Source organism: Eulemur rufifrons, chromosome 2 (assembly GCF_041146395.1).
Source record: "Eulemur rufifrons isolate Redbay chromosome 2, OSU_ERuf_1, whole genome shotgun sequence".
Taxonomy (NCBI): Eukaryota; Metazoa; Chordata; class Mammalia; order Primates; family Lemuridae; genus Eulemur; species Eulemur rufifrons.
Window position 1 is genome coordinate 7406591 of NC_090984.1, and position 23379 is coordinate 7429969.

At 47.0% G+C, this 23379-nt stretch overlaps 1 protein-coding gene across 1 annotated transcript; it reads left to right on the top strand.

Annotated features, from left to right (window-relative positions):
• Positions 1 to 244: 244 nt before the first annotated feature.
• SMIM7 (small integral membrane protein 7) lies at positions 245 to 10685 on the top strand. Its single transcript, XM_069494482.1, has 5 exons — positions 245 to 294; positions 378 to 419; positions 943 to 995; positions 4650 to 4740; positions 9516 to 10685. The coding sequence occupies exons 1-5, from the start codon at positions 269 to 271 to the stop codon at positions 9529 to 9531; spliced, it is 228 nt and encodes a 75-aa protein (XP_069350583.1). The 5' UTR covers positions 245 to 268; the 3' UTR covers positions 9532 to 10685.
• Positions 10686 to 23379: the final 12694 nt, after the last annotated feature.

Sequence of the window (23379 nt, forward strand, 5' to 3'; positions counted from 1 at the left end):
TCCCGCCCCCGGAGGCCCCGCCCCATTGTCTGACGTCACACGCCCGCCCCGCCCTTTCTTCCCTGGCGCACCAGGCCTCCCCAGCCAGGAGGGGTGCTCTCTCTCTCCTCCCGGGGCCGGGCCTGCAGAGGGTGGGACCCTCCCTGCCTCGGCCTTCGATTGGCCCAGCCGCCGACAGTGTTGCTTGGGGATTGGTCGGCTCGTTCTCCTCTCCCCTCCCTCCCCGGGCTTCCGCTTCCGGTGTTTTACGGACGCGTCGGCCGTAACGATGATCGGAGACATCCTGCTGTTCGGGTAATTAGGGGGACTAGAGTCTGGGAAGAGAGAGGCAGACAGGGTGGGGGGCCGCCCTAGTAACCACAATTGTCCCTCTGCAGGACGCTGCTGATGAATGCCGGGGCGGTGCTCAACTTTAAGCTGTGAGTAGGCCGCGCCGGACTGCGGCTCCACCCGGGGACCCGTGGCCCCGCCCTCGCGACCGAGAACTCGCCCCCCGCGTCTCGGGCCCCGCCCCCCCACGTCCCAGCCCGCCCTCTGGCCACGCCTCCAGCTCGGTTTATCTTTCTCAGACTGACTCCGCTGACACCTTGGGACTTAAAATCTGGACCCTTGGTTCCCCGGAGGCCCCTCTCCTCACATCCCCGGAGAGCCTCAGTCCTATTCCCCAAGAAGCAGCCCTACCCTGGATCCCCAGCTCCACACCCGGCATCCTCCGACCGTCCACCCTATAAAATGTCCGTAGCTGCAGGCCTGGCTGTTATTGGCGGGGCAGGTGGTGGCCCAGAGAGGGACGTTGGGCTGTCTCAGGTCACACAGCAAGTCAGCGGCAGGGCTAGGGCTGAACCTTAGGGTTTGTGGCCCTCTGAGCTGAGTGTCAGGGTCAGGGGACTGAGTGGTTTTTATGTCTCATTGAAAGCGGACATTGTCTGCTCCTCTTTTTAGGAAAAAGAAGGACACGCAGGGCTTTGGAGAGGAATCAAGGGAGCCCAGCACAGGTAAGGTCTTTTTTCTGGACCCTGGAATTGCATGGCCACTTCAGAGAGGCCAATTCTTTCTCACCAAGTCCTACCCTAGTTTTATTTTTATGAGAGAGAGAGAGAGAGAGAGAGGGAGGGAGGGAGAGAGGAAGTGCGCGCGAGCGCACGCGAATGTGTTGGGGGGGGCAGAGCAAGAGAGGTGGGCCTGAGGTGAGCTATTTCTTCTGTCCGCTACTGTCACCTACTTCTTTCTCCCACCAGACCTCCCCTATAAGTCAGCATTCACATCACTTCCTACAGTTGTAATTTTCTGTTTTGTGTGCTCTCATCTGGCTAATATCTGCCCGTCGCACTTGACTGTCAGCTCCAGAGACCAGGTCCTACTTGTTTTGGTTCTTTGGGTGTCCTTGAAATATCAGTACTCACAATGTCTGTGGATGAATCAGTGAATGAGCAATGCACAGCAAGTTAGATGCCAACATTAGATTTTGAATAAATCAGATTATATGTCTAAGTTTTCTTGAAAAATTGGAACATCCTGCAAGTTGAGATTCAGGAGAGTGCTTGGCATCTGTTGAGTGGGATTGAGAAGCAGGACCCTGTTGAGGCAGAGCCTTTAGACTCTACCTTGTCCCAGCCCCAACCTCTTCATATTTATGTCATCTCACTTGCCTGGGTCCTGGGGGTCCCAAAATTTACACTTCCTGCTGAATTTATTCATATGACTATTTGGAGTTTAATAGGATCTGTACATAACTATGGTATCCATTCATTCATTTGTTCATTCGCCAGATGTTTATTGAGCACCTACTACATGCTGGCCACTGTGCTGGGTGCTGGGATGCAGCAGGGATAAGACAGATGTAGTGGAACTTACCATGGGGGGCGGGGACAGATGGTTCCTACACAAGGAACAGATGGAGAAGGAGGTGATGTCAGGTGAGGATGGCACTGATGGAGTCACAGGATGATGATGGGGTTGCTGCTCCTGCTGGGGTGTGTGGAGGGAGAGGGCCCTTTGAGCAGGTGGCATCACAGTCAGGGCAGCGGGTGCCATGATGGAGCATTGCACAAGGACTGGGGGAACCCTGAGGAGCAGAGGTTTTGAAGACTGTAACACAGCTCCCTTTTGTAAGGGGCTTGCCCCCAGGTGGCTGCCGTGTCAGGTGCTCCCTACTGGTGTTTCATTCCACCTCCATCCCTAGTAGGTCAAGATCACTTTCTCATCTTACAGATGAAGAAACTGAGGCTCAAGAGATGGGGCTCGACTTGCACGTGGCCACATAGCAAATCAGTGAGAGAGTCAGGATCGGAACCTGGGTTTTTCTGACTCCAGAGATTGTACACTCAATGACTAGACCCTCCACCCATCCATCCATCCATACATTCATTCTGCAGCCATGAATATTAAGCCACTACTTAAACACCATGTGGAAGGCACAATCCCAGGCCATGGGCCTGCACTGTTCAGTCTGAATTGGAGCTTTGGTCGGCAGGAAATTTTGCACAAGGGCTCAGAAGTGGCAGGACAGTCAGTGACAGGGACGGCAGGAAGGGCACCTGTTCTCTAATCAGGAGGTTCCTGCAGGCTTCTAGGCCTGCTTTTTCCCAGCATGCTTTGCTCTCCCTCAAGGCTCCTTCCAGCCAGGACTCTGCGCTTGCTGCTCCCCTGTGGGGGTGCATTTCTCCTCTATCTTCTTTGCCTGGCTGATCCCTAGTAGCTAAATGGCTGCCTTTGTTAAGAGCTTCATGTGTGCCAGGCACTGTGTCTTCCCAGCCATCCATCACCCCCATTTCCACAGGACAAAACAGGTGTAGACAGTCCGGGGACTGGCCTAGGTCACCTGTGCAGAAGGGCAGAGCTAGGACTTGAGTCGCCATAAACTGCGCACATTTGAAGTTGGAGCTTGGAGCTCAGGTGCTTCCCCAAAAAGGCTTATTCTCACCCCATGCTGCACGCACATGCTAGATTGGGTCCTCCCCATGTGTATCCCCAGGACACCTAACTTTCCCGCCAGAGAGTCATAATGGTGAATAATCACATGTGTGATTGATTACTTGTTTAGTATTTGTCCTCCCCACACACTCCTTAGGTCAAGGACACCTATCTTGTTCCTCCCTGTATCCCTCATACGTGGCTGCTGCCTGGAATGAGTAACCTTCCATCAGCATCTGTTGGTGGCCCGTTTTCATGATCTGGGCTAGAAGAAGGGTCTTGCCTAGCAGCGCCTCTCAAACATCCTGGGGATAGACCCAGCTCTTAACATTTTTAGTCCATGCTAGACCAACACTGTGCACAGCTTGTGCTGTGTGCAGCTAACCCTGTTGGTTGGATAATACTAGACTTGTCTAAACTGTGTTCAGCAAGACTCAGTGAAGTGTCTCATAAAATATTCTTTAGAATTTTTTTTCTCATTAAAAAATGTAAAAACCATTCTTAGCTCACAGGTCATAGAAAACCAGGTGGCATTACGAGCTTGGGTGGTGCAGTGATGTCAGGTTGCTGGAAGTTTGTGAACTTGGCTCTGTTTTCTGTATGTACCAAACAGCCCCAGTCTGCAGATGCTTTGAGTAGCAACCTTGTAGGTCACCTAGTCTGGACTTATTCTTTTCATTCTGGAGGCGTAGAGAGGGAGAGTGATCAATTTGAAACCCTGGAGGAAGGTTCTGGAACCCAGGACTCTGGAGTCTTAATGTACCAAATTGGCTCCCCTTGGAGGGGTTTCTGTTCCTTGGCATCAGATGGAACCAGAGTAATTCATCACCAAAGCAAACTTCTTTTACTTGCCTGAATTAGGATGCTTTTAGTTGCAAACCGAGCTTTTGGTTAAAGCAAATTAAAAGTTATAAGGGTAGAATTGGTGTTTAGGTACCCTGGGTTCAGGTCTCAAACCAGCTCTCCAGCACCCAACTCTCCAGCTCTCAATTCTCCCTTCTGTGCTGATTCCACTATCGGGCCAGCTTGTGTTGGCAAAGATGACCCTAGAGGAGGGGTGGCACATTTTCCTGTACAGGGCCACACAGTAAATATTTGAAGCTTTATGCACCATATGATGTATGAATGACAGCTCAACTCTACTGTTGTAGTACAAAAGCAGCCAGAGACGATATGTCAGTGAATGGGCATGATTATGTGCTGATAAAACTTTGTCCACAGACACTGAGATTTGAATTTTATGTAATTTTAGTGTCTCATAAAATATTCTTTTGATTTTTTTTTTTTTGGTCATTAAAAAATTTAAAAACCATTCTTAGCTCAGGCCATAGAAAAGAGGTGGGAGGGGCTGGATTTGGCCTGTGGGCCATAGTTTGCTGAGCCCTGAGCTTACATCTTCCCAGCCCAGCAAGCCTGGCAGAGAGTGAGTGTCTCTTTCCTAGTAGTTGGGGCAAAAGTCCCAGGGCAGACTCTCACGGAGCAGACTTGGGTCATATGCCTCTCCTGGAGCCAATCAGAGGCAAAAGGGTGTGGTACTCTAAGAGGATTGGTCAGTGGTAGCCCCAGCGTGAGTGCTGAGGGTAGGGGAGCCGAGGAGTCCCAAGCGAAAAGTCACGCTGTCACTGAGGGTGGGACCAGTGGGTGCAGGGCTGGCAGAAATCACAAAAGCCCACTGCAGCAGTGAGAGCAGGAAAGGAATGTTAGCTGTGCTATAAAAGTGCTTTCTGACTTTCCAGGTGACAACATCCGGGAATTCTTACTGAGCCTCAGATATTTTCGAATCTTCATCGCCCTGTGGAATGTCTTCATGATGTTCTGCATGATCGTGTAAGTCTGGCCTGCCCATCCCCTTCAGTGTCATCTCAGCATCGTTCTCCAGAGTGACAAGGACCCAGCAGACGGTCACTCTCTGTCCTTTCAGTCTGCACTCTTGTATCATGCTTTCTGCTTTCAAAACAAGAGCTCTCCAAGCGAGCAGGGAGCTGGAATCCGAAGGCTACATTGCTGAGGTCCCCTCCGGACCTGGCTGGAGCTTTGATTGGAACATTGTGTTCTCCAAGTCTCAACTATGCCTGGCACCTTTGCAAAAGATGCTTTCCCTGAGCCTGTGGCCCTGTCACCTCCTGCCAGCTCTGCTGTGCTTAGTATATATTTGGTGTCTGCTAACGTGGGAAATGTGGCTTAAATGTCCAGCCTTGCTGGAAGCCAGCAGAAATGTATTTAGACTTTATTTTTGTTTTTATTCCTGCTTTGATTTTCTCATTAGGCTGAGAAAACCTAAGGCAGTTGCTTTTCCATCTAGCTTTGGGGTTGTAATTTTGATACTGCTGTTAATGAATCACGAGAGTCACAGTAAATGAACTTGGGGAAAAATATAATGGGAGAGTCTCGTGTTCTCGGCGTCACTGGGTCTACCCCGGCATACTTTCTCCCAAAAGGAACAGGATGCAAAGTTGGCTGTCCTGAGTATTGGCTATCCTTGTGCCAGCCCAGTGGCTGTTTGAGGAGGTGATTCCAGGACTTAGGAGATCTGGGAAGGAGGGGGTTTCACTGTGTCCCTAGAAAATGTTGTAGAGCCCAAAATGCAGACCATGATGTATGCCCAGGGAGGCCCTTCTCGAGGTGTCCTTCCTGGCCAGAGTGGATTTGGGAGCATTGGGCGAAGCCTGCCTAGGAACAAAAGGCTTAAGAGAAGGAATTTGCAGAAAAGTATAGGAAGTGTAACCAGGACTCAGAGAAAGTGGAACAACATTGGTTGGTTCCTCCAGCCTTCTGTCTCCTGAGGTTTCTGTTCATTCACAACTGTCCATCCTGGGCTGTGCTCTGTGGTTGCTATGGTCCTTGCCCTCCGCCAGTGCACGGTATAACAGGTGGGACGTAGGCAGGAAAATGAGCAAATAGGAAACAGTCAGATGTGAGGTGGCAAATTGGGAGGGGGGCTCCTAGTTTCAGAGGTGGTTGGGGAAAGGCTCTCTGATAAAGTGCCATTTAAATGAAGACCTAAAGGATGAGAAGAGGTTTGTCCTTTACAGATCTGGAGAAAAGTGTGGCAGCACAGGAAGTAGCATTTGCAAAGGTCCTGGGGCAGGGAAGAAATTGGTGTGTTTTCCTTGTTCTCTTCTTTCCTGTATATCTGTTTCATCATCCTCTCTTGTCTGAACAACTTCCTTCACTCCCTCATCTGCTGGCCGTGACCAGGATGGCAGCCTTGGGTTCTGTGACCTCCCAGCTCAGCTCCCCAAGACCAGCATGGTCAGTAGCCCAGGGTCCTGATTTTGTTTCCTGGGGCAGAGTCTGATTGGCCTACTGTGGTGTCACCCAGATCCAGTTGGGCGGAGGATTCTTGACTCTACTATAACCACTTAGGTCGGAGCTCAACAAACCACAGCCTGTGGACCAGATTTACCCAAGGTCTGTTTTTATGAATGAACTTTTATTGTCATGCAGCCACACCCATGTCTGTGGCTGCTTTTGTGCCACAGCAATAGTGTTGTGTGTTAGAGACTGCTTGGCCTGCAAAGCCTGGACTGTTTACTCTGTGGCTTCCTGCAGAGAAAATGTGCCAACCCCTGAGCTAGGCCACCTCTTTCATTGGGGAAAGATCTTCTCAACAAAAGGCTCTCTCAGGGTAGCCATGACTGGCTTTCCCAGGATATTAAAAAACTGGAAATCACCTAAATGTCTAAGAACAATGAAAGGGTTAGGTAACTTGAAAGACGCTTGTGTGACCAGCTGTCACGATGCCATCACTGATACTGTGCTGGAAGATTCTGTCTACTTCAAAATGTTTCGAAAGTGAAGAAGGCCAGATGACACCTGTATGCACAATCTAACTTCATCTGTGTGACTTGCATGCAGTAAACATGGAATAAACACTGACTGAGTTCCTGAAGTATGTGGGGGAAATGCTGTTCAGTGAGGAAATTGAAAGGATCCACTCCAGATGGTGTAAGGAGGTGACCGTGCTGCAGATGCTGAGGACGTTGGTGGGGTCTGGGGCATGGTTCACTATGCCCTGCGCTTACTTCTGTATAGTTAGAGCTGAGATACTTTGGAAATTTAAGAAGCCATGAAAATCTTGAAATATGGGGAGAAGCATCCCTGAGTGTGTATGGATCCATGGTACTGGTATCTGTAGCTTCCTTAGAAACATATCGAAAGTATGCTTGGTGGATAAATGGGTAGATGTGGTAGAGTGCTAATTGCAGAACGTAGGCAGTAGGAATGTGGATGTTTACTGAACCATTCTTTTAAATCTTTTATGTGTTGAGATTTTCATAATAGAATATTGGGGCCGGGCGCGGTGGCTCACGCCTGTAATCCTAGCACTCTGGGAGGCCGAGGCGGGTGGATCGCTCAAGGTCAGGAGTTCGAGACCAGCCTGAGTGAGACCCCGTCTCTACTAAAAATAGAAAGACATTATATGGACAACTAAAAAAATCTATATAGAAAAAATTAGCCGGGCATGGTGGCGCATGCCTGTAGTCCCAGCTACTCGGGAGGCTGAGGCAGTAGGATCGCTTAAGCCGAGGAGTCTGAGGTTGCTGTGAGCTAAGCTGACGCCACGGCACTCACTCTAGCCTGGGCAACAAAGTGAGACTCTGTCTCAACAAAAAAAAAAAAAAAAAAAAAAAAAAAAAAAAAAAAAAAAAAAAAGAATATTGGGAGGAAAATTTAGGGAGAAAATGAGGGTGCCAAACCATGGAGAAGGATTTACAAGTAAAAAGTGGAAGTCTGTCTTCACAATTCAGTATTTCATAGCATATTCACAGGATTGTGTAACCACCATCTCTGTCCACTTTCAGAACATTGTCATCATCCCAGAAAGAAACTCTGTCCTCATTAGCCGTCACTCCCTGCCACTCCCCCAGCCCTGATAACCATAATCTGCTTCCTGTCTCTGTGGATTTGCCTGTTCTGGACATTTCATATCAGTGGAGTCCCACACTGTGTGCCCTTTTGTGTCCGGCTTCTCTCACTCAGCACCGTGTTTTCAAGGTTCATCCACGTGGTAGCAGGTGTCAGAGCTTCATTTTTACGGCTGAGTAATAATCCATGGTGGATTATTAACAAACTGGATATACCCCAGTTTGTTACCCTGTGTACGTTGATGGATAGTTGGAGGTTTCCATTTTTTGATTGTTACGAATAATGCTGACATGAAAATTCACATACAAGTTTTTGTTCACACTTATGTTTTTAATTCTCTCACTTGTATACCTAGGAGTGAAATTGCTGGGTGATATGGTAACTCTGTGTTTATCCTTTTGAGAAACACTAGACCATTTTCCAAAGCAGCTGTAGCATTTCACGTTCCCACCAGCAGCTTGTGAGGCTTACAGTTTCTCCATATCCTGGCCAACACTGTTAGTCTTTTGATTGTAGCCATCCTAGTGTGAGGTTTTGATTTGCATTTCCCTGATGGCTAATGATGTTGAACATCTTTTCATGTACTTATTGGCCATTTGTACATTCACTTTGGGGAAACATCTGTTAAGATATTAATAATGGCTTGCCCATTTTTTAATTGGGTTATTACCAGTTTTTAAGAGTTGTTTATGTATTCTGGATACCGGTACCTTATCAGGTGTATGCTTTGCAAAGCATTTTCTCCCATTCTGTGGGTTTTTTCATTTTCTTGATGGTGTCATTTAAAGCACAGATGTTTTTAATTAAATAAATAACTACATGTATCTATATTAGAGGCAGGGTCTCGGTATATTGCCCAGGCTGGTCTTGAACTCCTGGTCTCAAGTGATCCTCTCATCTTGGCCTTGCAAAGTGCTGGGATTACAGGCGTGAGCCACCACACTTGGCCCAAAAGTTTTGAATTTTGATGAAGTCCAGTTTATCTATTTTTTCTTACAGTCACTTGTACTTTTGGTGCTATAGTTAGGAAATCATTGCCTAACCTAAGGTCATAAAGATTTAGGCCTAAGTTTTCTTCTAAGAGTTTTATAGTTTGAATTCTGATAGTTAGATCTATGATCCATTTTGCGTTAATTTTTGTGTATGGTGCGAGGTAGGAGTCCAAGTTCATTCTTTCACATGTGGAAATCTAGTTGTTTCTGCACCATCTGTTATTATTATTTTTTCAGAAAGCCTTTTTAATGAGTTTAGATTTGTGGAAATGTTGCAAAAATAATACGGAAAGTTCCTGTATAGATCTTTTTTTAAGCAGCTTTATGGTTTTCCACGATCAGGCTTTGCCATAACTTACATACCCACTCCCAAATTGATGGATGTTTATATTGTTTCCAGGTCTGTGCTGCTCCACAGTTTTTTCAGTGAAAATGGTTAACAGTAATCATTTGTTTATTCAAAGGTCTTTTTCTAATTTATGAAAGTCTCCACTGACTTGCAATAATGGGCTTAATTTATGCTACAGATTCATATGAAGTATATACTTTCTTAGAAGAGTCACGTAAGTCTGTAGTTCAGTATTAAGTATATGTACATCTTGTGCATCACAAGAGTTACTTTTAAAGTCAGAAAATGATGGAAAATCATCTAAATAATAGTCACGTAAAATAATCTCTAACAGTATTTTTAGAGCAATAACTTCCATCCTCATGGACATTTCTGCTCTCTGACTTTTTCAGGCTGTTTGGATCTTGAGCCCAGATACAGAACCAGGAACTCACCTTGCTGGCTGCTGAGTCTCTGTTCCTCCGTTCCTGATGACTTCGAGAATGTTTTTGACCAGAAAACCGATGACCTTCCGAGAAAACCCAAGCTTGTGGTGGGTGGAAAAACATTTGCCAAGATGTACACAGTCTCCCAGCCACGTCACTATTTTCAAAGATATTTTCCCTATGGTCTCTGAATTGGAATGCTGTCTCCACAAGGGGTTTCAGGAGGGTTTATGTAAGGGGCTGTCATAAAATTGCATTCCGCTAGATAAAAGAACGTGGCGAGATCGTTTCATCATACTGGAATCCCTCCTGTGCCAGGCTTTCACAAGAAACCTGTTTCTGGATATTTCTTGGTTTATTTTTAATAGCCACCCTTTTGGTTAGAATAATACAGATTTTAAGAAAATCATTTGTATCCAGGGATCTGAGCAGAACGCTTGGTTTTTAAGTTTAACACAGCCTCCTTTTTGGACAGTGTTTATAAATTACAAGGACATTCCATGTTGCTTGCTGAGTCTGACAGCATCTGGGCCCAGCCAGGGACCCGAATTGTGTCTAAGTTCCTCCCCCATCCCGACAGGGTCTATTTGGCCACTCAGTGCAGCTGACGTCATCCCCAGGACTTTGAGGAACAGGTCACCTGTAACAGGGACCGGCCTTCCTGTTCAGACACTAAACTGTTAGCAAGAGGGATGAGATAGTTCCAGGTGAAGTATTACTGATTTCCACAGAAAAGGAGTTCAGAACAGTGGGCAGGGTGTGCAGAGGTGGTAGGAGAAATTTTGCTTTGCCTCGAAGCCCTTTGTTAAGTAAAGTAACTCCGGAGGCCATGAATTGTAGTCACAAGAATGAGGGTGATTTTATTATGTGGTGATATTGGGACCATGTTCTGAAAGCCTGCGTTTTGGAGTCAAGGTTGGAAATAACAGCATTTTCCCAGAAGCTTCTTTGAAAGGGAGTCTAGTTTCATTGCCAAAGTGAAACACCAGTGGTCGGTGCTGAATCCCACAGCTGTCCTATTTGTTTGTTGTGGTTTTGGAAATCCTGACTTGTAAGTAAACCTGGAGGGAGGAAAAAGTAAATACGCAGGCTTTTAGAACTAAGTAGCCTTGAAAATAAAACTCATTTCTAAAAAAAAAAAAAAAGGACCTTTCGTTTATACATTTTTTTAACCAAGAAGGCGTCTTCCAACTTGAGAATTACCCTGTGGGAAACACCTAGAATTCATTTTGGAGGCTGTCAAAAGAGTTGGTGGTAGATTTTTCTCTTTTGGATTTTGCTCAGTGAATGATGGGCAAAAACTGGGCAAACATGACCTTGACCTGAACTGCTCCTGAAAGTATCGTGAGAATCACTGATAATGGTGGGATTTTGCTAGACCAGGGTCAAATCCAGTTCTCCCTCGTTGCTTCTGTAATTTATTTGCTTGTCAAATCCGGGTGGAGCATCACCCCGTGGTTTGTCAATAGCAGGGATTGGAGCTGCTGGATTGAGCTTCGCTGAGGCCTGTGTCCTTGTCAGAAAGAGCAGGCATGCCAAGATCCTGGCTGGGTCCCTCACAAGCAGGATGAATGGTGTGAAGAAACCTTTCTGCCTTATTCAGACTGGTGCCGAGGTTTCAATGAGGCGAAGCATTTGTTCATTATGGGGATGAATTGTGCTCTTAAAAGAGAATGCTGTCATTGAGGTTTTGTTTCAATAGTTGTATTTTTCTCCAGAGAACTATTATCTCATTGTTAATAATAGCAGTATGGCTTTTTCAGAAGCCTGTTGGAGGCTGACGTACATTTCAAAAATTGAATTTCATGGATGTGTCTCTTTAGGAAGCTTTTCAGGAATCTTCATTGGCACCAAAGGTTATCAAAGTTTGAAGTTTGGATGCCTAGTGTTTCCCAGTGTTTAAGCGTTCATGTTCTGGGTCAGTTAAGTACGGATTCAAATCCCATGTCTGCTCCTTCCTGGTGGGCCTTGGCTAATTGCTTCTCCTCTCAAAGCCTCAGTTTTCACATCTCTGAAATGGACCTGCAGGTCACGCCTGCGTGGAGTTGTGAGGTTCAGCAAACTGGAATGCAGGCTGGGTGCCTAATAGCACCTATCACTGTGCCTGCCTCCCTGCGTGCGTTTTCTCTCCTCTCACCCCCCTTCCTGTGTGCAGTCTGCACACTCACCGCTAAACAGTGATCTCACCATTTTTAAACATTGGAAACAATTTCCATCGTGATGAGCCTTTTCTTGTCTTTATATTCCCATCCAGCGTTTTCCTTATTCCTGTCTGTCTGTATGTTCCGACAGTGGATAAGGCAGTGTGGGTTCTCCTGTTTCCATTTCAGCATCGTTTCCTCTGTACTTTCTTTGCAGCCAGGGAGACTTGGTGGTTCTCATTTTCAGTCGTCGTAGCAGTGTCAATAAGTCTGTCCTGAACCTTGATCCTCTTGCTGGACTTGAGTTCGTACTCTATCCACTGTTACAAAGGCTGCTTCTGTCACCAGCATTGCAACCTTTGTTGGCTTCTCTCGTGGAGCTATTTCCTTGGGCACATAACCCATAATACTGTTAGGCGCCATCAGTATGGCTTTAAGTGGCTTTTGTTTGTTTTACTTTGAAAAGTGTTTGTTTGTTTTTTCTTACTACCAGTGCATGTTCATTGTAGAAAAATTATAAAACACAGATTTGCTGCAAGGAAGAAAGTTACCCATAGCCACATTTCCCCCAGAAAACATCACCCTGAGCACACATCTTTCCAGCCTTTTCTCTGTGTATAACCATTTGGGTGTGGTGGTATATGTGTTTTCTTTCTTTTCTTTTCTTTTTTTTTTTTTGAGACAGAGTTTTGTTCTGTTGCCCAAGCTAGACTGCAGTGGTGTTATCATAGCTCACTGCAACCTCAAACTCCTGGGCTCAAGCAATCCTCCTGCCTCAGCCTCCGAGTAGCTGGGACTACAGGCATGCACCTCCATGCTTGGCTAATTTTTCTATTTTTTGTAGAAACGGGGTCTCGCTCTTGCTCAGGCTGGTCTGGAACTCCTGAGCTCAAGCAATCATCAGTTCTCTCGTCAGTCCTCTCCTCAGTCCTCGGCCTCTCAGAAGCTGGGATTATAGGTGTGAGCCACCTCCCCTGGCCTATGCATTTTCTTTATGCTATCTTATCTGAGTATCTTCCAGCTTGGTTTCCTTACCTGATAATATGGTCATGTTTCCATATCAGCAAATATGTTCTTTACTGCAGTATCATTTTTAAATTAATTTAATTGATCGATTAAATCAATCAATTAATGTTTTTAGAGCTTTATGGGTTCTGTGCAGTCACTGCCAAGGTGAGAAGCTGTATGTGGTCAATGCAAAAAAGGCCAGTGTGCAGTGCTTGTCCTGGCAGTGTGCACCTTGGGGTTCATGTTCGAACCTGTTTTGCTTCCTCTGCCCATGCTGTTTCAAGAAGTAGAACATGTCTTTCCTTTGCATGGGCTTCTCCTTGCACTTAGGTTATAACTGCCTGGAGCAAGGATTAGCAAAGGAAGGCCTGAAGGCCAAGTCCAGCCCACTGCCTGTTTTTGTAAATAAAGTTTTATTGGAACCTAGCCACACCCCTTTGCATATGTACTGCCTGCGGCTGCTGTGGCTGCTTTCCTGCTACCACTGCAGAGGTGAGTAGTTGCAATGGACCATATGGCCCGCAGAACAGAAAATGGTGCCTATCCGGCCCTTACCTGAAAAATTTGCCAGCCCCTGAGCTAGGGGATGATGGAGAATCTCAGGGTGCCCCTTGCCTCCCAAAGCCACTCAGGCAGAATGGTCCCTACTCCTTGCTGCCTGGATTTTAACGAAGACATTTGCGAACACCTTTTTCAAATTTGCTGAAAACCTCGCTGGCCATTTCCAAGTGATGGAGTTAATAGACCAAAACCCAATTTTTTTCTCTCGATAGTTAGGGGAAGGATCCTTGAGAGTCCCTCACTGTTCCCATGTCGCAGATGAGACTCCGTTCTGAGACCGCAGAACAGCAGCAGCGGGCGGCGTGGTAATAAGATCCCCTCTCGGGCTGGCGCGGTGGCTCACGCCTGTAATCCTAGCACTCTGGGAGGCCGAGGTGGGCGGATCGTTTGAGCTCAGGAGTTCGAGACCAGCCTGAGCAAGAGCGAGACCCCATCTCTACTAAAAATAGAAAGAAATTATATGGACAGCTAAAAATATATATAGAAAAAATTAGCCGGGCATAGTGGCGCATGCCTGTAGTCCCAGCTACTCGGGAGGCTGAGACAGGAGGATCGCTTGAGCTCAGGAGTTTGAGGTTGCTGTGAGCTAGGCTGACGCCACGGCACTCACTCTAGCCTGGGCAACAGAGAGAGACTCTGTCTCTGCTCTGAAGTGGTTGGCTTTGAAAAGCCGGCGAGGCTGTCATTAGTGAGGCATTTTCTTTTCATTGCAACTGTTTCATTATCTCCTTCTTAACCAAATTTGAGTTTATGACATATTCAACAAGCCTCCTGATGTTTTCCAGTGTTGATAAAGGATGTATGCTGTTTGTGTATAAAGCAAAAGGCATGCTATCAAAAGAGAAAAAAAGGTGTAAATTCTACTTGGGGTTTGTTTTCACCATTCCCTTGATTTTCATTATTATGCAGAGAAAAGCACTTGATCTGCTTCAAGCCCCTCTCCTGGCACTTGAGAGTTCCTGGAAGTGAGAGTTTGGTAGAAGCAAGTATTCCTGGATGAGAAACCAGGCAAAAGGGTCTTAGCAAAGTGGAAATTCCAAGTCCATGTTTTTCAGTAAGAAAATGGCAAAAACTAACTCAGTGGATGCCTTGGTAGCTTTCTTCTTGGTCAATGGGTTGTACTGGATTACAGCAGCCCAGGTGTGGCCTACTATGTTTTTAAATGGTTACATAAAAGCAAAAGAAGAAAATTACGTGAAATTCAAAAATTTTTTGTCCATAAATAAAGTTTTGTTGGAACGCTGTCCTGCCCATTTGTTTATATACCGCCTGTGGCTGCTTTCGTGCTACAAGGGCAGGATTGAGTCCCTGCAGCAGAGACCATGTGGCCTGCAAAGGTGAACATAGGTACTCTCGGAGCCTTTATGGAAAAGTTTGCCGACCTCTGGATGGGACAACTAAAAAAAAAAAAAAAGATATCTGACAAGTGGATCCTGCTCCTTGATGTCTAGTTCACACTCTTGCTGTCATTATTGTCATGGCGCTTGGTGGTGAATGTGGGCACAGGAGGATGGTCTGTGCCAAGGGACTTGGAGAAGTTATTTTAGGGGAAAACAGCTTTGGTGCATTTAACTAGAATTTATTGTGCACATGAGAAAAAGGTAGAAAAGGTGGTTGTAGCAGAAAGCAAGATGGAGCTATGGCTCAGACCCAGGCTCTGTCACTTAGAGTTGGACTTGGGACAGCATCTTGGTCTCTCTGCACCTCATGTCCTCATCTGTGACTTGGGGATAGTGAGGCAGAATAGCCTCAATATGGGCCTCTAACCTGCCTAATACAGGGCAGGCACTCAATAAGCCACCACGGTTTTTATCAGTATTGTTGCTTCTATTTAAAAGACCTCCTGGCAGGGCTTTGTGAGGCTAAAATGTGATGGTGTCTTAGTCTGCTAGGGCTGCCATAACAAAATACTACAGATCGAGTGGCTTAAACAACAGAAATTTATCTTCTCACAGTTCTGGAGGCTAGAAGTCCAAGATCAAGGTGCTGGCAGGGCTGGTGCCTGGTGAGGGCTCTCTTCCTGGCTTGTAGATGGCCACCTTCTCACTGCATCTTCACATGGCCTTTTCTCTGTGCTCATGCCTATCTGGTGTCTATTCCTGTTCTTTTTTTCTTTTTTTCTTTTTTGTAGACAGGGTCTCACTCTGTTGCCCAGGTTAGAGTGCAATGCTGTCATCATAGCTCACTACAACCTTAAACTCCTGAGCTCAAGCAATCCTCCTACCTCAGCCTCCTGAGTAGCTGGGACTATAGGTGTGTGCCACCATGCCCAGCTTATTTTTCTGTTTTTTGTAGAGACAGGGGTTCTTGCTATGTTGCCCAGTCTGGTCTCAAACTCCTGGCGTCAAGTGATCCTCCTGCCTTTGCCTCTCAAAGTGCTAGGATTGTAGGTATGAACCACCACACACAGCTCTTCTTCCTTTTTTTATAAGGACAGGAGTTCTATCAGATTAGAGCCCCCACCCTTACGCCTCATTTAACTTTAATTACCTCCTAAAAGGCCCTTTCTCAAATACATTCACATTGGAGGTTAGGGCTTCAACATATGAATTTGGGGGCTGATACAGTTAAGTTCATATCAGATGCTCAAAGGTCTGGCCTGTCATAACTATTCGACAACTGCTGTTAATTCATCTGCTTGGCTTATAGTATGCTTTGAGGCATTAAAAAACCAAGGAACTGGTCTGGAAAGTACCCTGAGAAGTTCCATGAAGGGACTTTGTCTCCTGATGCTCCAGAGGAGAGTGTTTGCGTATGAATGGATGCTGGCCTCCACCATGGGCTCTCAGATTTTAACATCTGCATGAATCCCCTGGAGAGTCTTGGTGAGATGTGGATTCTGCCTAATAGGTCAAGGGCGTGCAGGCTGAAAGCTAGCGTTTCTAAGGAACTCCCTGGTAATGCCAATACTGCTGGTCCCTGGACCACACTTTGAGTAGCAGGGGCCTGTGCTGACCAGTCCAGTAGCCACTAGCCACATGTGCCTATTTCAGTCTCTGTCTTAGTTAACTAAAGCTCAAAAATCCAACTGCTCAGTCACAGTAACTGCATTTCATTGTAGAAAGTTCTAATTAGGCAGCACTGCGTCTAAAGGAGAAGGTGGTTGGCTTTTTCTTTAAAGGACCTGTAATTGTTTCTTCTCACTGCTGTAACAAATGATCACAGCCTTCATGGCTTCGAACAACACAGATTTACTCTCTCGCAGTTCTAGAGGTCAGAGGTCCAAAATGGGTCTCCCTGGGCTAATGTCAAGGTGTTGGCAGAGCTGGTTCCTTCTGGAGGCTCCGGGGGAGAATCTGTTTCCTTGCTTTCTGCAGCTTCTAGACATTGGTTCACAGCCTTCCTCCACCTTCCAACCCAGCAGTGGCCTCTAGAGTCCTTCATGATGTCCTCTCTCTAATTCTGACTCTTCTACCTCTTTCTTCCCCATTTAAGAACACTTGTGATGACGTTAGGTCCACCAGGATAATCTGCTACCTTAAAGTCCATTGATAAGCATCTTTATTCCATCTGCAACCTGAATTCTCCCTTGCCATGACATATTTACAGGTTCCGGGAATTAGGATGGAGACATCTTAGGGCAGGAGCAATTACTCTGCCCAACGCAGAGGCAAATGGTAAATATTTGTGGACAAGTGAAGACTACAGACAGCCTCAGGACAAGCATTGCCACCAGTTGAGTTTTCCGCAAACTTAAGTAAAAGACTTTGGAGCTCTTAGAGCTTTGTGGAGTTTGGAATTGCAGAGAAGGGGTTGTGACCATGTACGGTGAAACCCTGTGCTGTCTCTGACTGGCCAAGCAGTTTGGGGGACTTCATTCCTCCTTTTTGGACATCAGTTTCTTTCTCTGTGGCAAGGCAGCACGGGACCAGGTACAGGTTGAGTCTCCCTTATCCGAAATACTCAGGACCAGTGTTTCAGATTTCAGACTTTTTTGGATTTTGGAGTATTCGCGTTATACTTACGCAGTGAGCATCCCAAATCCTGAAACCCGGAGTGCTCCATCAATTCCTTTGAGCATCATGTCAGCACTCAAAAAGTTTCAGATTTCGGAGCATTTCGGATTTGGGATGTTTAACTTGTGCGGGCCTGGACTTGCCGTTCCCTCCTTCCTCTGTGTAGCCGGCAGTCTGTGTGTTTGTCGGAGGAGGCGCTCCGTGGCGTACACCGTATCATGTTCCCTCTCTCGGCGTGGCCTTCTGTATTGGGGTACAACTCCTCACCTTTGATTCTGGGAAGTTCTGTTGGCCGGTGTGGGGTCTCCTGTTGTTGCTTCTGTGTGCTCCAACCTTCCTTACGGCCTTCCCGTTGGTTTTCGACATCAGCTCCTTGGTCCTCCTCTCCTGTCTCCTTTTTGGGGAAATGGCTTGTCCCTGATTTGGTTCAAAGTCTGGGTACCCTGAGCTCTAAGCCAGACTCATCATCCTGCCCCAAATCCAGTCACATGACTTTAGCCAGGTCACTCCTCTAAGGAGCAAGGACCACATCACCTGGTTGGATGGTTAGGTGCCCCAGTGGGACAGGTGTACAAGGAAAAGACGCATTTGGAGGTAGCGAGGAAGGAGGCTGGCCAGGAACCCAGGTGGCGTGTGCATAGGGCATGTGTGGGGGGGCGGGGGGAGGGTGTGTGTGTGCGTGTGTGCGCTGGACTCCTGGCGCGTGACAAGGAGACCTTGCAAGGCCAAGGGTTTAGGCAAGAGGAAGTGGAAGACCACTGAGTTTTGGGAGCTGTGGAGCAAAATGATCCAAATCTCATGTCAGAAAGAGCTGCCTGGAAGTGTGGCTGCCACAGGTTGCAGGGAGGACAGTCAAAGGCAAGGTTTGGGCAGGGAACAGGTTCAGGGAAGGAGAGGAACCCACGAGACTCACAGCTGAAGGCAAACAAGAGCCAGGCATGGTGGGTCACACGTGTGGTCCCAGCCCCTTGGGAGGCCAATGCAGGAGGATCACTCGAGCCTTGGAGTTTGAGACTAACCTGAGCAACATGGCAAGACCCCTTCTCTTAAAAAAAAAAAAAAAAAAATGTGTTTTTAATTAAATAAATAAAAACAGAAGCAAACACCCGGCGGGAGGGGCGCAGGCCTTAAGTAGGGTGAAGGCAGGAGAGTACACTTTGGAATCCCGGCTGTACCATTCGGGAGCTAAGTGATCAGGGCTGAGTCTCCTGACTCTTCAACTTCACGCCCTTCGCATGTGTTACCTGAGGATTCTAATAGTAACTATGTCTCGGTTACCTAGTGCAGCATAACAAATTACTCCAATACCTAGTGGCTTAAAACAACTAGCATGTAGTCACAGCTCTGTGGGCAGGACACAGCAGGGTTATCTCTGATCCGACAGGTGTGCACTGGGGCTGGAATCCAAGGGGGCCTCTCCACCTACATGTCTGACACTTCAGCCAGGATGGACCAGTAAACAAGGATCGGTGCTAACTGTCTCTGGGCTCCTGGCTCTCCTCCAAGGGCCTCTCCCCTCTGCCATGCAGCCCTCCAACACCACGGTCACCAGATTCTGACAAGCCAGCTCAGTGCTCCCAGGACTACAAAAGCAGAAGCTGCCAGCCAGCCGCCTCCTCCTCTTTTTTTTTTTTTTTTTTTTTTAATTTTATTTTAACAGCTTTATTGAGTTATAGAATTCACATATAGTTCACCTATTTAAAATGTATGATTCACTTGGTTTTGGTATATTTACAGAGTTGTGCAACCATCTCCACAATCTAATTCCAGAACATTTTTGTCACCCCCAAAGGAAACCCCGTCCCCATTAGCAATCACTCCCCATTCCCCCTCCCCCAACCCCTGGCAGCCACTAATCTGCTTTCTATCTCTGTTGATTCCCCTGTTCTGGACATTTCATATTGGTGGAATCACACTGTGTGGCCTTTGGTGTCTGGTTTCTTGCACTCAGCGTCGTTTCCAGGGTTCATCCACGTTGTAGCGGGTGTCAGTGCTTCATGCTTTTACGGCTGGGTACTGTTCCATTGTGTGGATATGCCACATTTCATCCATTCGCCCACTGATGGGCATTTGGGGTGTTTGCACTTTGTGGCTATGATGAGTAATGCTGCTGTGGGCGTTTACATGTACAAGTCTTCGTGTGACTGCGTGTTAGTTTTCTTGGGGGAATCCCTAGGAGTGGAATTGCCAGGTCGTGTGGTAACTACCAGGCCTTCTTAAAGCTTTAGCCTGGACTGGGCAGAGTGTGGCTTCCACTGCATTCTTTTGGCCAAAGTGAGTTGCAGGCCCAGCCCAACATCAAGGGAGGGATGACACAAGGATCTGAAGGGTCCTTATGTAAAGTCCTCAGCACGGGCCCTGACACTTAGTAGGTACTCAGCAAATATGACTCCCATTGTTACTCTCTTAATTGCTAAGAATAATGATACAAAACTGGGCAGTAAGGAAAACACAAACTTTTGAGACTTAGAGCTGCATTTATTAGCCTGATAGAAAATCCATCATCAGGATTTCAGAGATTGCAGCACTGGCTTTAGATTAGCCGTACCAGAGTCAGATGGTGCGAGGGAGGCTCGCAGGGATCAAAACAACCCCAGTGCTTGTCAAGATGACTAGGAGATAATACATATTAATTCTAGGAAATGTGGAGCTATTCTAGGAAAAAGTATAAGAAAGTAAACTCCACCTATCATTCTATGCGTCAGAGATAACTACTGTAAATATTTTGGTTTCTTTCTGTTCAGCATTTTTTCTATGCATCATATGTGTAAGTATATATATTTTAATAAAACTAAAATTCAAATCATAAAGTATATAGTGTATATGCTGCATTTTATCATTTATTGGGAGCATTTCTCCATTCTATTCAATACTGGTTTTTAATGGCTACTTGATGCACGCACACACACACACACATATACATGTTTTATTTATTTACTTTTGAGGTTTAATTTACAGCAGCGTACAGCTTGGTGAATTTCTGCATGTACATACACCAGTGGGACCACCACTCAGGCTGAAGTACAGAATGTTGTAAAACCCAGAAGGCTCCCTGTGACCCCTTGCAGTCCAAAACCTTCCCGTTATGGGGCACTGACATATGCCTCTATTACGGGGCACTTAGGTTACTTCCAGTCTTTCGCTCTTACAAACAGTGCTGCAGGGAACTTCCTCGTACACACACATTTATCCGCATCCGATTACTTCCTTTGGATGCATTTCTAGAAGTTGTGAAACACTGGGTCAGAGGGTATGAAGGTAATGAAATAGTCCCAGTTGAAGTGCAGGAGCAGGGTTTGTGCATCTTTTTGTATCCTCCTACTTGAAGACATGATAAAAATTGAGTTCTCTTGCCTTTGATTCTCTTTCTAAAAAAGCAGCTTATGTTTCAGGGCCAGTCAAAACCAATTAAAATTGGTTTCATTTACTGCAAAGCCAAGCTGAACGCAGAAATCCATCTCTAGGTACTTTTGAGATTATTGATATGGTTGAATGCATTAATATATAAGAAAGGGTTGTTTTTTTAAAAATTTCCACCAGACTCTTAAACTCAGAGCAAACATAAGGATAGAAGTGTGGTAGTTGATTCTGTCACATTTTTTTTTTTTCTTACTAATCATTGGAGCCCCCACATCCCTTATTAGGGTAAGTGCGGTAACTTTCTCTCCTTTAAATGGCCTGTTTCCTAGGGGCTTGCTTCTGAAATAAGTCTGGTGAGCTGTTCCTGCTGTTGCTCCTTGCCACCACATGGTGTCGCTGTTGAAGACAGGTCCTGTACAGTTGTGGGAACCAGCCTGCTCACAGCTTCCTCTAAAATGCTTGCGCATATCCAGGTTCCTGCTTGGGCCACAGCATTTAGTCAAGATCCCACTCCTTCACTGTCAAGCTTGGCTGAAGATGCTCTCCACCTGGCATCCCAAAACTAACTTCCCTGGCTCTTCCCATGGCAAGTGCAAGTTATGGACTCAGAGCCCCTTCCTCTCCCTTTCTATCAGGGAGCCCCAGGCTAAGAGTTGAGGCTGCTTTTATCAAGGACATTCCAAGCAGAAAAGATCTTGTCCTCTCAGGACAGTGGGGCTGTTGCTCTCTGTACCTAATACAAGAGGATTTGCCTCACAGCCCACCTTTGCTTAACTCAACAGGAACCACTTCAAGTATCTTCTTCTCAAAGTAGAAGGTCATCTAGGTGAACTGCAGTAGCTAGCCTGGACCTAAGAGAAGCTGCTAACATTTCCAGACTACTGTTCGGAGGCTGATTTGATCTTTATCCTTACAAGCTCCCTTTTATATACAGTAAATGTGGAATAAAACTATATACGTATCTATGTGTGTGTGTGTCCTCCTGTGTGTACAGCATCTGTTACATTTTATATTTCATTCATTCAAGAACTGTATGTTGAGGCCCACAGTGTACCAGATCTGTGGAAACTTAAATGCATACATATGTCTGGGTGTGTGTACACATCTAAAAAGTATTTGATGAAACATTCACTCACTCATTGCATAAATATTAATAAGTACTTTTCTATCTACTGGGGAAACCAAAACCAGCCAGTGCTCTTGGGGAACTCAGTCATGCTAACACTTCTTAGTTTTAAAAAAACAGGTAAGTTGAGTACTTTTCAAATTTTTCTTAAAATAACTTGATCTATGCCAAATAAATTGCCTATTTCTGTGTAATCCTTGACTTTAAAAAAATTGTACAGCTGAGTTAGAATTTGACAGGTAGAACCAGAATATGTCTGGGGAAGGGCTTGTTTGTTTTGCTTATCTGAAGTGAGATAAAAATTATCTCCAAATGGGCCAGTTTCCAACTTGGACCATGTACACAAAGCACCACATTCTAGGAGAGTAAATTAGAAGTATTTTGCCAATGTTTATTTTCTCCTGCAAGTGTGATTAAAACTTTTCACGTGTGCAGCAGCAAACAACCACAGCCACGTGCAGAAGCAGCAGCCCGTCTCTGCAAATAAAAACACTTCCCAGAAGCACGACAAATGTTAAGACTAACAGGTGTCGCCCAGATCCAAGGCGCACATGTGGTTCTCATCACCCGTCTTCCTCCTGTTTTAAATCTAGGCCTTCCTGTAACAACAACGAAAAAAAAGTTATTTCTCCCGAGGCCGCTGCTAATAATCCACTGAGCCTGCCTTTCCGCCCCTTCTCATAACAGCATTTCTAACAGAGCTCCCGGAGAGCAGGGAGACAGCAATTACACGGGCAGTAAGGTGGAAGGAGGAGGGCAGCCCTTCAACTTGACATCAGCAGTTCTGGGTTTGACCTAGAACTTTGGGTAACCTTGGGCCTCAGTTTCCGTCTTTGTAAAAATGTTTGGTTCAGAGAATGAGGGTTTCAGTTTTACAGCATCGCCACTACGCAATGCAAGGTGGAGGAAGGTTCTTTCAAACCAGGGGTTCTCACGTGGGACACAGTCGTCCCCCGGGAGACGCCGGCAATGACTGGAGCCGGGGGTGCTGCGCGACACCGGCCCGCCTTAATCCCAGGTGCCCAGGTTGAGAAGCCGCGGCGTGGACCCCGGTTTGCAACCTCGGGCTCTCGGGCTTTCCCAGCTAGGGCGGCGGCCCCTGTTCCCGCGGTCGGGGACGCGCGTGGCTATGCAGACCCCCGCCCCGCGCCCATACTCTCCGGAGGGGCGGCGGCTGCACCCCGAGCTCCTCCTCCGACCCTTCCGCGCGCGGAATCACAACGTGGACGTCTGGTTTTTCTCGACCCCAGCGAAAAGCTTGGCAACTCCTCTGCCCGCGACTACCGACCCTCCGTCACGCGCGGGGCAGGCTCCACCTCGCGAGAAGAGACTCTCCCACTCCCGCGGCCGCCGCGATCGCCCGGGTTCGAGGATTCGGCGCGCGCGCGTTTCGGTCGGAAGGCCCCGCCCCCCGACCCGGGCGGGGGCGGGGCCTCCAGGTAGCAGCCGTTGCCCCGCCCAACCGCCTCCCAACGGCTTCCTAGGCCCGGCGGAGGGGGAGGACGGCGCGACGGGACGAATGCGCCTGCGCGCGCAGGCGCAGAGGCGCGGGGCGTGGCACCCGTGCAGCCCCGCCCAGGCCTGGAGTTTTCGCCCGCCCCATCTCCCAATCTCCTCAGCGTGGCGACTACGCTGCGTGCGGCGCGGGTTACCCAGGGTGCTCCGCGCGGGGGCAGCTC